We start from the raw sequence: 13,178 nt of genomic DNA on the forward strand, positions 1-13,178 counted from the left end.
GCAGGAGGAGAGAGAGACCCGCAGTTACAGCCATTTATCTTTATCACCACCCTAACAGACACTGCAGGGACTGCCACCATACACAGGGAACTGAACAGGTGCACTATGGGTGAAGGGGGAAGCCCTGATCACAGATCTCTTCATACTGAATATTTTAACCTCAAGATTTGGTCATTACATGGGACTGTGACATGGATAATGTGAAATAAGCAGACGTTTCAATCAATTCCAGAAAATGTCAAAGATATAATATGGGTCACAGACAACATTCACTTCAAAATAATTTGCTTGAATCAAAGTTAGAATTCTAAGAGAGCAGCCAGTTTCCCAGTGCAGCTCTTTCACATAGTCAACATACTGCGTGTGCCAAAAGGAGACATGGAGGAGTTTGTCAGGATGTCTGTTAGATGGAGGATATGAGGCTGGGCCACCACTGAGCTCCAGCAGGGCCCTGTCAGTGTGGCTGTGTAGCCCAGACCCACCACCCCCCATCAGCAGCACCACACGGCCCCTCTGTGGGTCTACTGCAGGTCTGCTCAGTGACTCTCCCTCCCCGTACTGCTGATTGAGACAGTGCTACAGAGCAGCGCACAGATAAATAATTGAAATCAGCCGGTTAATAACTACTATAACTCAAGAGTGTCAGGAGGAAACGTTTTGTTTAACAAACAGTATGATGTCTAATTACTCTGTTCAATCATCTGCAGAGCCTGTCCCACTAACTTTCTGCCATCTAGGGTTGCTCTGCTCTACAGAGTCACAGCAGAGCAGTCTCTTAGACAAGACTGGAATTCACACATAGCCAGGGAGAATACACCAGGCTGTTTCTTTCAATTGTACCAATTAAAGGTAAGACATTGGCATAGGAGCTACTGAACAGAATATAACATTTTTCTATGGGTGATTAAGCAATATACACGGAGTACACCAAACATTAGGAACATGAATGAATGGCACACATACACAATCCATGTCTCAATTGTCTCAAGGCTTAAAAATCCTTCTTTAACCTGTCTCCTCATCTACAATGATTGAAGTGGATTTAACAAGTGACATCAATAAGAAATCATATCTTTCACCTGGTCAGTAGTCTACCGTACATCATGGAAAGAACAGGTGTTCTTAATGTTTTGAATTCTCAGTGTAAAGCGCTATATGACCTTAAAATGGGTGAGGTAATGTAGATAGTAGTCTTGAAAGTGTAGATACTCACGTGCTACTGAGAAGTTATTTAAAGGGGTCTCAAGTGCCTCAACATGTTGTGGTCGTTCCTTGTAGCCTATGAATGTACCATCAGTCTTGAGTAGAAAATACCTGGGCCTCCAGGTCTTAATGTACTCTCCTGCAAAGAGAGATGGACAAAATGGATGCGGATAATTGGTGTCTATAATACAATGTGCTGGTTTCACAAGATTCCATTTTTTTAGGATCCCATTAGCTGACGCCATGACGACAGCTATATTCTTCATGTTGATTGGTCTATGACAATTTAGCTGTGTGGTTTGATTTATGATGCACAAAGTTATTCTTTTCAAGGCGCCACCCTTATTTCAGTGGTGTGACCCATTTCCTGTGATCTAATTACCATGCCGTTCACTAAAATTACCATCTTTTCACCCATTTTCCGCTATAGTAGGACAAAGCCAGGACAAATGGCTGTTTTAGCCAGAGTCAGGACCCTTGCCTCTGCCTCTTGTGTCCCATACAGAGCTCCCAAAGGGATCCATCCCTTCCCCATCCACTTCAATACAACACACCCACAGACTAATCTCTCAAAGGCAACAAAACTCAATTTATTCTGTGGATGGTTCAGGAAACGCTGTGCCAGATGTTCCCAAAACCGGAGAAAAAAAAGCGCTTACGCACCATAAAAAAGGCAGTGGCTCACATCGGAGAGGGGCTTGAATATTTATATAGGAAAAGTGTAATTTATTTTTAATTATGGGAGCCGGGTATTAACCCCATGCAGTGCCTGAGCAAGCTGTCCTTAATTGCCCCATTTCCTCTGATACAGAAGTCTGGGGGAAGTGGAGATCAGTCAATGCCGGCGTCATGCTCCTCTTCTCCGCGAGCCTTGCCTGGCACAGTTAGGCCACAGGCTCCAGTCTGAGGAAACTGATCCCAGACCTGTCTGTGACGAGGCACAGACCGGAAATCCCTCTAACACAGTACCTAAATGACCTCTAGTCCACTCATCACAACTCATATAAACTCCTCTTAGTGAGAAGAGGCCATGTCTATCCACATCACTAAGTGGATAGTACGCCATATTCTCAAAAGTCTCACCTCAAAGTGATGGTTAAACTGTCCGACTAGCAGAATGAGACATGAGGGGATGGCGCAGATTCACTCAAACACCAACCATTACAGCAGTAACACACACACAGAGTGTAAAACACCTGCTTTACTGCAACCTGCGAGGTGGCGGCACAATTCACAGCACTAGAGAAAACATCTGCCTCAGAGCACTGTATACTTTAAATTTCAATCTGCAGCAGATGTCGTCTGTTGCCATTTTTCATCATGGAAAGGGGAGGAGATTTTTCCATCTCCAACCTGCTGGCTAAGTGTTTTTACACCAAACGCAGCTCATTTAGAAATTAGTTAGACTTTGTCTGCCTTCAGATTGCAATGCTTACTGCTTGCATACAGAGCTGAGCTCACTACATCCTCGTTGAAAAACACACTGTGTGATATAGAGTAAAAGCTCTGTGGATTTCCCCATGCCTGTCCAATATGCTGCAATTACAGTGATGAGTCATTTGTCTATTTTACACTACATGGCTCATGAATCAACATTCACAACACTAATCCACACACACCGGTCCCCAGAGAATCCACATCGTCAATGTGATTTACAACTATGGGTCAATGGCAGCTTCACACGACTGACTGAATTCCTCGTTACATCAGCACAGTGGTGGGCATTGGTGAGGAGAAACAGAGATACTCCTATAAGGAGCAGGATCATGGGTGAGAAGCCAACAGTTTCCAACACCTGGACCCACACATCCAAGACCCCTTTCCAGACTCATGACAAACCTGAGGGACATTGTGTCCAGAAAAACACCCTCTCAGACCTGGTCTCAGCCCAGCCTTAAACTAAGGCCTCACTTCTGCCCCAGCTGGTTTGTCAGTCTGTGGTGAGGTCTTGGTTGACCCATATCCCCAAGCCCACCCCAGGCCAGGCTCAGAGCCCCTGGCAGGGCAGGCTGGGGACAGTATGTGCACAATGCAGAGGCAGCATAATGAGCCCCTACCTCCAAGCCTGCATCACCCCAGCACAGTGACACAGGAAGGGTTCGCCTAACACACTGGCAGGGCTCCGCTCAACTCTTTCGGGAAGAACAAGGAGAGAGATTCAGGAAGTAGGCTAAGTCTACTGTTTGGTGTTTTCAACAATGACGCTAACTGGCTAAGTGATTACCTTAATTGTGTAGAGGCCACAAACTGGCATCTAGACCATGGTCCCAACACAGAGAAGAAGAGACAGATGTTTGTTTATGTGCACGAAAGTACACTCTACAATGTATATGTCTATGTTTGAATGTACAGTATATCTGACAACAGCTATTTTTGCCCTCCCCACGCACAGAGGGCCTGCATGGGGCCCCGATTTGGCCTGCCAGCTCCTCTGACGCACGATGCCCACCCAGGCTGGCACGAGTTGGTGTCCACCATGCCTTGTGTCTGGAAACCACAGAGACATTCCTCCACGCAAAGCTTGGCTCTGTCACATGGCTCTCAACGAGGTGACGATGAATACACACTGTACCCTGTCACAGTGTCACTACATAACAACAAAGACAAGGTGATGATGAATACACACTGTACCCTGTCACAGTGTCACTACATAAACAACAAAGCCAAGGTGACAGACGTTTCATGGTCATCCTTCACTGTAATACAAATGGCATCTCAGGAGACACTAGCATGAAAAGACCAGAGAGTAGGGAGTTCAGTGAACTGAACGAGGTCATCATGGTGGAATGTGACACCTCTCCACCTAACCCCACCCTGAGACTCCACAGCAGGCTCGGACCACAGCAGGACTGACATTGGTGCAATTGGCAGAACAAAATTGTTTGTGTGCTTCTTATGCTCTTCCAAATAAAACAGTGGTGAAAACAATGGCTGTGAATGTTTAAAAGCCCTTCGATAACATGCATACTGCCAGTGTCTCCTATGAGACAGGTTATAAAATGAGAAGATGGCCTCTGGTCTGGCTGGAGCGAGGACATCCTGACCAGTCTTTAGTGTCCACATCCTGACTGGGGCCTGTGGAGTCATGTGACGGTAGAAATGCCCACATCCGTCGGTCTGTGTGCCCATTTCTGTTACCTGCAGTCTGCCCCCCCCCCACCGTAGAAAACAGCCATGACTCTGCTGTGTTTTCTATTTACATGCACTTCCCCTTTCCATTGTCACTTCTACTTTTTACAATGACCTTTTTCTAAGACTAAAAACGCAGCCCACTACTATACTGTACTTCACTGTGCTAATGTTATGTTGATGACATCCTACAGTGCTATCCCCACAACCTGGGACTGCAGGCTTATGGGATATGAGGCTATGGATGTGCAGACAACAGCAGCAGCCCACTGGTTGGCAATGAAATTACGTTGAACCAATGTGGACTAGATGTTGATTTGATGTCTTTGCACAGTGAGAGGGGATGCCAAGACTCATTCATAGACAAATGAAATTACTCACTAAGTATGTGTGCTTGACACACTATATTTTGACAAATTGGACATGTTGCAGGATAGAGAGTAAGAGAGGAGACAAAATGCTGACTAAGAAAAGGGACTCTGGGATAAAAGGAGTCCCCTGCTATCAACTCTATCTTCAAAGTCTTTCAGCTGCAGTAAACTAGCCTATTTCATCTCACTAGAACGTTTTGATTGTAGAAAACAGGAAACAACTGGACAGACACCCTGACAACATAGCAGATAAGATCAAGAACTGAACAATCTTTGAGATGGGTAACTTTGACTACAGACTCATCCCGGAAACATATGCACAACAACAACCACAACCACAAACAGGATCCATTTCCACTGTTGGAGCCTGCTCTACATTTGTTCCAGAGACGTCAGATAAAGTTATAGGAGCAAAGGATGTAGACGAGAGTACAAACTGTAAATGAATGAGATAAGGGAGGAGAGAACCAGAAGGTAGCGAGAGAGATTACTACATATGTTCACTACACACGTGTCTGAGAGCGTGAGTGAAGTCTATACGCGCATGTTTTTGTGTGTGTGTGTGTGGGGGGGGGCATGCGAGGAGCTGTCGGGGGCTGATAGAGTGTCTTTACATGACAAACAGCTGCTGAGGTCTGGGATGCACGCTTGGCAAAGTGGAAAATAATGAACAGTGAGAATCTGCCAAACACAAGAGAATTCATCTTTATTTGCCAACTGCTACATGGCTTTTGTGTGGACAGCCACAATGTTCCAGTGCCACGCCCTCCACACACACACTCAATGACTTACAGCTGCATAGACGGCCAATTGTCCAAATACTGTATATGGGCAGTTCCATGTAAAGCCCCATGAGCACCAACATGTGAAGCGCATAGGAGCACCACATTTGGTGTCATATGAAAGCTAAGAGTATGAGAAATGAATGCGTTTTTACATTTTTCCACCACCAAAAGTTGTAATAAGCAAAAAGCTTTTGATTTCTGGTTAAACAGATGGAAAAAGATAGTGCTGCTGCAAGTGTTATGTTTTTTTTGTTTGTTGTGTGTGTGTTTTTATTTTAATTTAGTTTTTGAGTACGTATGTGTGTGTGTATGTATATATGTATATACGTATATACAGGTACCAAGGAAAATATATAGATTAAGAAAAATAAATGCTTTTATTTGACTTTATCATTCATTTTAATTGTATTTTAATTTTTTCAAATGTATTATTATTTTTTGACTTTTTATTTTTTTAAAGCCTGTCACATCTGTGAATGTGGAATGTGTTTTGTTGGTTGATTGAAAAACAAGAACTTAATAAAACTTTAAATTGAAAAAAAAAAAAGATGGAAAAAGGGGTTTTAGAAAACATCTAGCAGAAAAAGTCTAAAGAAGGTATTAGAAATACAATAATGTTGAGGTGAAGACCCCTGACAACTAATATCAACATTTCACTTACAGAAGTTTTTTGCCTTCTGTAAGTTAAAATAAATATTGCCTAGTGTTGTCATTCTGTTACCAAAAAAAAAGCACATTTGTAAAGCCCCCCGTGCAGTCTTTGCAAATGATCACTGTATGTCTAATAAATAACTCTGTGTGTGTGTGTGTTCATTTAATGAACATACATGCTAAATATATTTGTGAGTTATTTCCCTGAGTCTCCTTAAGCCATTTAAATGCTCAGTCTAATCATTTGGGCATTAGGAAACAAATTTGAAGATATTTACATACACAGCCTGGATGCTCTCTAGAGCCCACGCACTTATCCAGATGAACTTTCATTGGTATATTATAAATCAGATCATTGTGAGGTCATTATGTGGGCCAAAAGTTCCATCCCACCTGAACACGAAAAGGGGAATATCATCATTTTCAAAATGTCAGTCGCATTTCAACCACATAGCGTGGAAATATCATTCAAATATTTTTTGATTTTACATTTTTAACTGCACTTTTGGTATTTTATTAGGATCCCCATTAGCTGTTGTGAAAGCAGCAGCTACTCTCCCTGGGGTCCACACAAAACATGATATAATACAGAACATTAATAAATAAGAACAGCTCAAGGACAGAACTACATCAACATATCAATACATCCACACTAGAGGTCGACCGATCAAATCGGAATGGCCGATTAATTAGGGCCGTTTTCAAGTTTTTTTGTGTGCCGATTCCGATTATATATATATATTAAAAAAAATGTATACCTTTTATTTAACTAGGCAAGTCGGTTAAGAACACATTCTTATTTTCAATGACGGCCTAGGAACTGTGGGTTAACTGCCTTGTTCAGGGGCAGAACGACAGATTTTCACCTTGTCAGCTCAGGGGTTCCAATCTTGCAACCGCACAGTTAACTAGTCCAACGCTCTAACCATTGTACTCCACAAGTAGGCTGCCTGTTACGCGAATGCAGTAGAAGCCAAGGTAAATTGCTAGCTGGCATTAAACTTATCTTATAAAAAACAATCAATCATAATCACTAGTTATAACTACTAATCTAGTTTAGCAGGCAATATTAACCAGGTGAAATTGTGTCATTTCTCTTGCGTTCACTGCACGTAGAGTCAGGGTATATGCAACAGTTTGGGCTGCCTGGCTCATTGCGAAATAATTTGCCAGAATTTTACGTATTTTTTAAATTTTATCTTTATTTAACTAGGCAAGTCAGTTAAGAACAAATTCTTATTTTCAATGACGGCCTAGGAACAGTTCAGGGGCAGAACGACAGATTTGTACCTTGTCAGCTCGGGGGTTTGAACTTGCAACCTTCTGGTTACTAGTCCAACGCTCTAACTAGGCTACCCTGTCGCCCCGCAATTATGACATACATGGAAGGTTGTGCAATGTAACAAGAATATTTAGACTTAGGGATGCCACCCATTAGATAAAATACCGAACGGTTCCGTATTTCACTGAAATAATAAACGTTTTGTTTTCTAAATTATAGTTTCCGGATTTGATCATATTAATGACCAAAGGCTCGTAGTTCTGTGTGTTATTATGTTATAATTAAGTCTGATTTGATAGAGCAGTCTGACATTCGTGCGTTTTGCCAGCAGCTCTTCGCAAGCACAGCGCTGTTTATGACTTCAAGCCTATCAGCCTAATGGCTGGTGTAACCAATGTGAAATGGCTAGCTAGTTAGCTCAATGTACTTGAGTGGTCCAGCCAGAGTCCGGACTTGAACCCGATCTAACATCTCTGGAGAGACCTGAAAATAGCTGTGCAGCGATGCTCCCCATCCAACCTGACAGCGCTTGCGAGGAACTGTAGAGAAGAATTGGAGGTGTGCCAAGCTTGGAGCGTCATACCCAAGAAGACTCAAGGCTGTAATCGCTAGGTGCTTCAACAAAGTACTGATTAAAGGGTCTGAATACTAATATAAAATGTGAAATTTCCGGGGGGGTTTTGTTGCTTTGGTCGTTATATGGTATCGTGTGTAGATTGATAAAACATTTTTTTAAATCCATTTTAGAATAAGGCAGTAACTTGACAAAATGTGTAAGTCAGGGGGTCTGAATACTTTCCAAATGCACCATGCAGTACTTTTTTTGTACTGAATTATACTCTACTGAACACTACTGTATTGTACTTTACTATGACACCCAAACCTGTGAAACAGATATCTATGATTGGTACAGATGTGGTCCGGTCCAGACCAACCAAAATTGGTCTTGTTTGTAGATAGAACTCATTAAAATATAAAGGAGGATATTGCATATTTCTACCTTTGTGTACCTATTCAGGATACATGACATTCATAATTATGCATTTCTCTATAGTACAGATCAGAGGCCAAAGAGGTCATTCTGTTACCATCATTCTGTTACTGGGTGTAAATACGCTTTACTTATTGTAGTTCAATAACCAAAATACATTTTTCAAAGTGAAGGTGTGAATCTTTGAATCTTAATTCGGTCACATAAAAAAAAAAGATTTTACCATAATTCGGTTACCAAACTTTATATCTGAACTGAGTAAAATGTGTTTTTGCAATTTTTTCTGTGGAAATTGTTAAAAAGTAGTCCTTGCGCATATAGTTGTATGGTTTGTTTAACTTTGTAATCAATGGTTTTGTTTGGCATACTTTTTAAATTGAAAATTGGAGTCTCCGCATAATTCTGTTCCCATGGAACTGCCCATATGTTACCGTGTTGTGTAGTTTTCTTCAGAACTGGTGCCATTCCTGAATGTGTCTGATTGGTTGTGAGATGACACTATTTTAAAAGAGCTTTAAAAAACAGACACATTAATCAAAAACCTTCTACTTAACTTACCAAGGTGAACAGTCTATTCTGACAAAAATAATTCAGATTCAAATCCAGATTGTACCTAGATACGGTTTTCAATGTCAGTACATTGTAAAAGAAAGAGCGGGTGACCGATTTGGATCTACAATGAACAAAAATATAAATGCAACATGTAAAGTGTTGGTATCATGTTCCATTGCATTTTATCGATGGCAATTTGAATGCACAGAGATACCGTGACAAGATCCTGAGGCCCATTGTCGTGCCATTCATCCACCACCATTACCTCATGTTTCAACATGATAATGCACGGGCCCATGTCGCAAGGATCTGTACACAATTCCTGGAAGCTGAAAATGTCCCAGTTCTTCCATGGCCTGCATAACCACCAGACATGTCATCCATTGAGCATGTTTGGGATGCTCTGGATCGACGTGTAAGACAACGTGTTCCAGTTCCTGACCATATTCAGCAACTTCGCACAGGAGTGGGACAACATTCCACAGGCTACATTCAACAGCCTGATCAACTCTATGCGAAAGAGATGCGTCGCACAGCATGAGGCAAATGGTGATCACACTAGATACTAACTGGTTTTCTGATCCACGCCCCTACCTTTTTTATCAAGGTATCTGGGACCAATGGATGTATATCTGTATTCCCAGTCATGTGAAATAAATAGAATACGGTCTAATGATTTTTATTTCAATTAACTGATTTCTTTATATGAACTGTAACTCAGTCAAATCTTTGAACTTGTTGCATATTGCGTTTATATTTTTGCTCAGTGTACATTAATACTACCATTTGACACAGAGGACATTCGCAAGTCAGCTTAGCTTAAGAGGCCCAGGCAGTCAGTGTGTCATTGAAAAGAAGATTAAGGGAAAAATGTAAAAGGGAGAGCATGCTGTATAGAGTGTCAGAGGTTAGCTTGCGAGTCTGAGAAGCGTCATGTTCGCTCTGTCTCTACGTGACAACGGCAGGAATGTGAGGTCCCGGCTGCCACAGCTAGCTCTTTAATAAACACATCATGCAACATTCATCACACTGCAAAGGAGAGGCCAACCCCTGTGATCTGTCTGGCATCACAGGCACATAGAGTACAGACACAGACAGAGAGACACAGACACAGAGAGAGAGAGAAAGAGAGAGGGAGGAATGAGAGTGGAAAATAAATGTTAAGAAAGGGGAGAAGAGGTCAGACAAAACAAGCCCCTCTCAGCACAGTGCCCACACCCAGTGGTTGGACTTCCTGAGGGGGCTGCTGTGGTGGTTTTGTCCCTGCCTGGCCGTCCATTCATAGTTTGGGGATGAGAAGAGAAGAAGGGAGTCAGTGGTAACTGTGTGAGTGTATGTGTAGAGCTGTGGTTTTCAACCTGTGGTCTGCAGGTGGTCCACACACTATATCTATAGACTTAATTAAAAAATATATATCATTTATAGAAAAAATATATATATAAAATAAAAATCTTCCAAAATTAGTCACAGTTGGGAGTATTAAATGGTATTTAATACATTTTACATTACTTTCCACAATGCCAATTGTTAATAATGATAAACCTTTAATTTGTTAGTCACTGCTAAAATGGACAATTTGACAGCCAAGATAAAGGTAAAAAACAAAAATCTGCATCTCCGCGAATGGTGGTCCTGAAAAGCTTTTGACAGTGATTTGGTTGTCCCCGGAATGGAAAAGGTTGGGAACCGCAGTTGTAAAGCACATCGGGAGGAGAAGGGTTGCGGATTAAGGAATTCAAACGCCAAAGCAGGGGGAGAGGGGTGTGTGTGTCTCTTTTGTTGGTTATTCCTCAGTCACCCCCTCCATCCCTTCAGCCCTTTTCTGCTGGGCCCTGCCTGTAGACTGCAGCTGCAGCCTACAGCCCTGCGCCCTGCATCTCAATGAGCCTCTGTGCCGCTCCAGAGGAGAAGGGGCTCCCTGATGGAAGGGTCACCACTCTGTACCACCACCCCAATACGGCTCCCATCCTCATCCCAGCCAGCCCCAGGACTCAGGGCCTCTGGGCAGCCCCTCTCCCCATGACCATATAAGGCAGACAAGGCTCACAACAGGCCCGCTCACATGCCAGGCTAAACCGCCCAGGAGTTTGGGCTCCTTCATTCTTTCTTTTCTTCCTGCTGTCCCCCTCTTCTTTTGTTGGCCCATCTCTTTCTCACATGCAGCTGGATGGGACTGCACTGCCGGGGCTTTGGCAGCAGCCTCAACAGGTCGCAGGGAAGGGCCGCCTCAGCCTCCACTGCAGCCCTCTCTTCATCTCCCCCTCCCGCTCTGCTGCTGCGGCTGCTGCTGCTACAGGAAAAAGGGGGGGACACAGGGAGGGGGTGCGGAGTCTGCCCCTCTTTCTCACGCTCGTAAGAAAGCCCTCACTTCTTCTCCCCAGCAAATGACACCTGCTTATTACCATAGACACACTGTGGGAAGTACACCCTGCTTTTCTGTGTGTGAAATTTGGCCACTCCTTTTGGTAAACAAGCCGACCATGGATTAGTTAACTGGGTTACTGCATGACAAACAAATAAACACACATTATTCAGTTCAAATGAGTGCCAATTAACTTTAAATGACCAGGGAACAGTCCATCACTCTTAAATGATACAATCATGTATAATAAAAGGGGGACATTACATTTCTACCTTAAGGAGAGGTAAGGCCAATTCAAATACACTTGTTAGGGTATATCTGTCTGTGATCCATAATGACAAGTTGTCCCTGAGCCAGATGAGGCACTACGTGTAATCTGGGTGTGTATCATGATGATGGTCTGATGAACGTGACAGCAGCCTGAACATACAGTCAGAGTCAGGCTCTATGGACAGCTGAGCAGCCCTGCCTGTCCACACTCCACCTCTCTCGCTGTCCCAGCTGCCGGGGAGAGCCAGTGATGTGATTGATGTCAGACTGGGAGCGCCACACCAGTCAGAAGCAGCTTCCGCCTCGGCTCTGTGTTGTCAGCAGGGTCATTATCCTGGCAAAGGGGAGGGAGGGGGGGGGCGACTGGCAGAGGCAGAGAAGAAATGAGAGGATTAAGAAAGAGGGAGGAGGAAGAGTGGGAGTAGGAAGCAGGATATGGGGTAAGGAGAGAAAAGGGGGACAGAGAGAATTGAATAAAGAAAGTAAGTGACAAATACAGCGAGAGAGAGGGGTAGGGGGAGCACAGCCAGGAGCCACAGTTGTGGAGCAGGAGGATGTTGCACAGAAAAGTAAGCACACAGCGGGCTCACTGCGAGCGGAGACAAGTGACGGAGGTGGCTCTCCCTGGCCTCCTGTTCCCCTACCATCCAGCCTGCCTGTCGACAGCTGTACCCAGACAATGTACTTATCTCCACCACATTTAGCAGGAGGCTGCTTCCCATTACCAGAGCAGGGGGCCCTGCTGACACCCAGACACCAGGCAGAGCACTCCCCTCCTGGGGAGCGACCCTCTGCTGCTGCCCCTGACTCTGCTTCTGGCGTTTAAAGTTTGGTTACTGGTACAGTTTTAGCTAGCTGGGTGGCGTGAGTGTGGACAGGGCATAATGGCCCTGGGGCAGCCCCTGCTGCTATAGTGAGGTGGTGTGTGTGTATGAGCAGGACCAGTGTGTGGCCTATGGCAGGCTGTAACCTAATGAAGGGTGTGTGTGAAGGAGGCGAGGCGAGCCTGTCGGTAAAGCTGGCAGCCAGACAAAGTCCTGGGGTGATCAGCATTGCAGTGTCATGAGACAGAGTTAATCAGTTGGGTCGGTTCCTTTGAAAAGCAAAAACAGAACACACCCAGTTCCCTTTTACTGCTTTGATACTGAGAAAATAGATCTTGAAAGATGTGTAAAAACAAGTTTCTAAATGGTGTGTGGTTGTATGAGAAGCAACCATATTAGGTACTCAAAAACGTGCATGCATGCTTACATAAAGTCGTGGCCAAAAGTTGAGAATGACACAAATATTACTTTTCACAAAGTTTGCTGCTTCATTGTCTTTAGATATTGGTCAGATATTAATATGGAATACTGAAGTATAATTACAAGCATTTCATAAGTGTCAAAGGCTCTTAATTACATGATGTTGATGCAAAGAGCCAATACTTGCAGTGTTGACCCTTCTTTTTCAAGACATCTGCAATCTGCCCTGGCATAATGTCAATTAACTTCTGGGCCACATATTGACTGATGGCAGCCCATTCTTGCATAATCAATGCTTGGAGTTTGTTAGAATTTGTGGGGTTTTGTTTGTCCACCCA

General features: G+C 43.6%; 1 protein-coding gene across 3 annotated transcripts in view; it reads right to left on the reverse strand.

Moving 5' to 3' along the window:
- The window catches only part of LOC115138454 (RAC-alpha serine/threonine-protein kinase-like), a 45,205-nt gene that overhangs the window by 9,869 nt on the left and 22,158 nt on the right, over positions 1-13,178 (reverse strand). Inside the window, exons 1-2 of one of the 3 annotated variants that reach the window (XM_029675314.2) lie at positions 11,027-11,959; positions 1,214-1,342 (exon numbers count right to left, since the gene is read on the reverse strand). Coding sequence is in view for 2 of the 3 variants with exons in the window: in XM_029675312.2 (XP_029531172.1) it covers positions 1,214-1,469 (256 nt within the window). In the remaining variant the exon portion in view is untranslated. Of the gene's footprint in view, positions 1-1,213; positions 4,355-11,026; positions 11,960-13,178 lie in introns of those variants that run through there. The other 2 variants (XM_029675313.2, XM_029675312.2) reach the window with 2 other exon arrangements.

Source organism: Oncorhynchus nerka, linkage group LG12, assembly GCF_034236695.1.
Source record: "Oncorhynchus nerka isolate Pitt River linkage group LG12, Oner_Uvic_2.0, whole genome shotgun sequence".
Lineage (NCBI taxonomy): Eukaryota > Metazoa > Chordata > Actinopteri > Salmoniformes > Salmonidae > Oncorhynchus > Oncorhynchus nerka.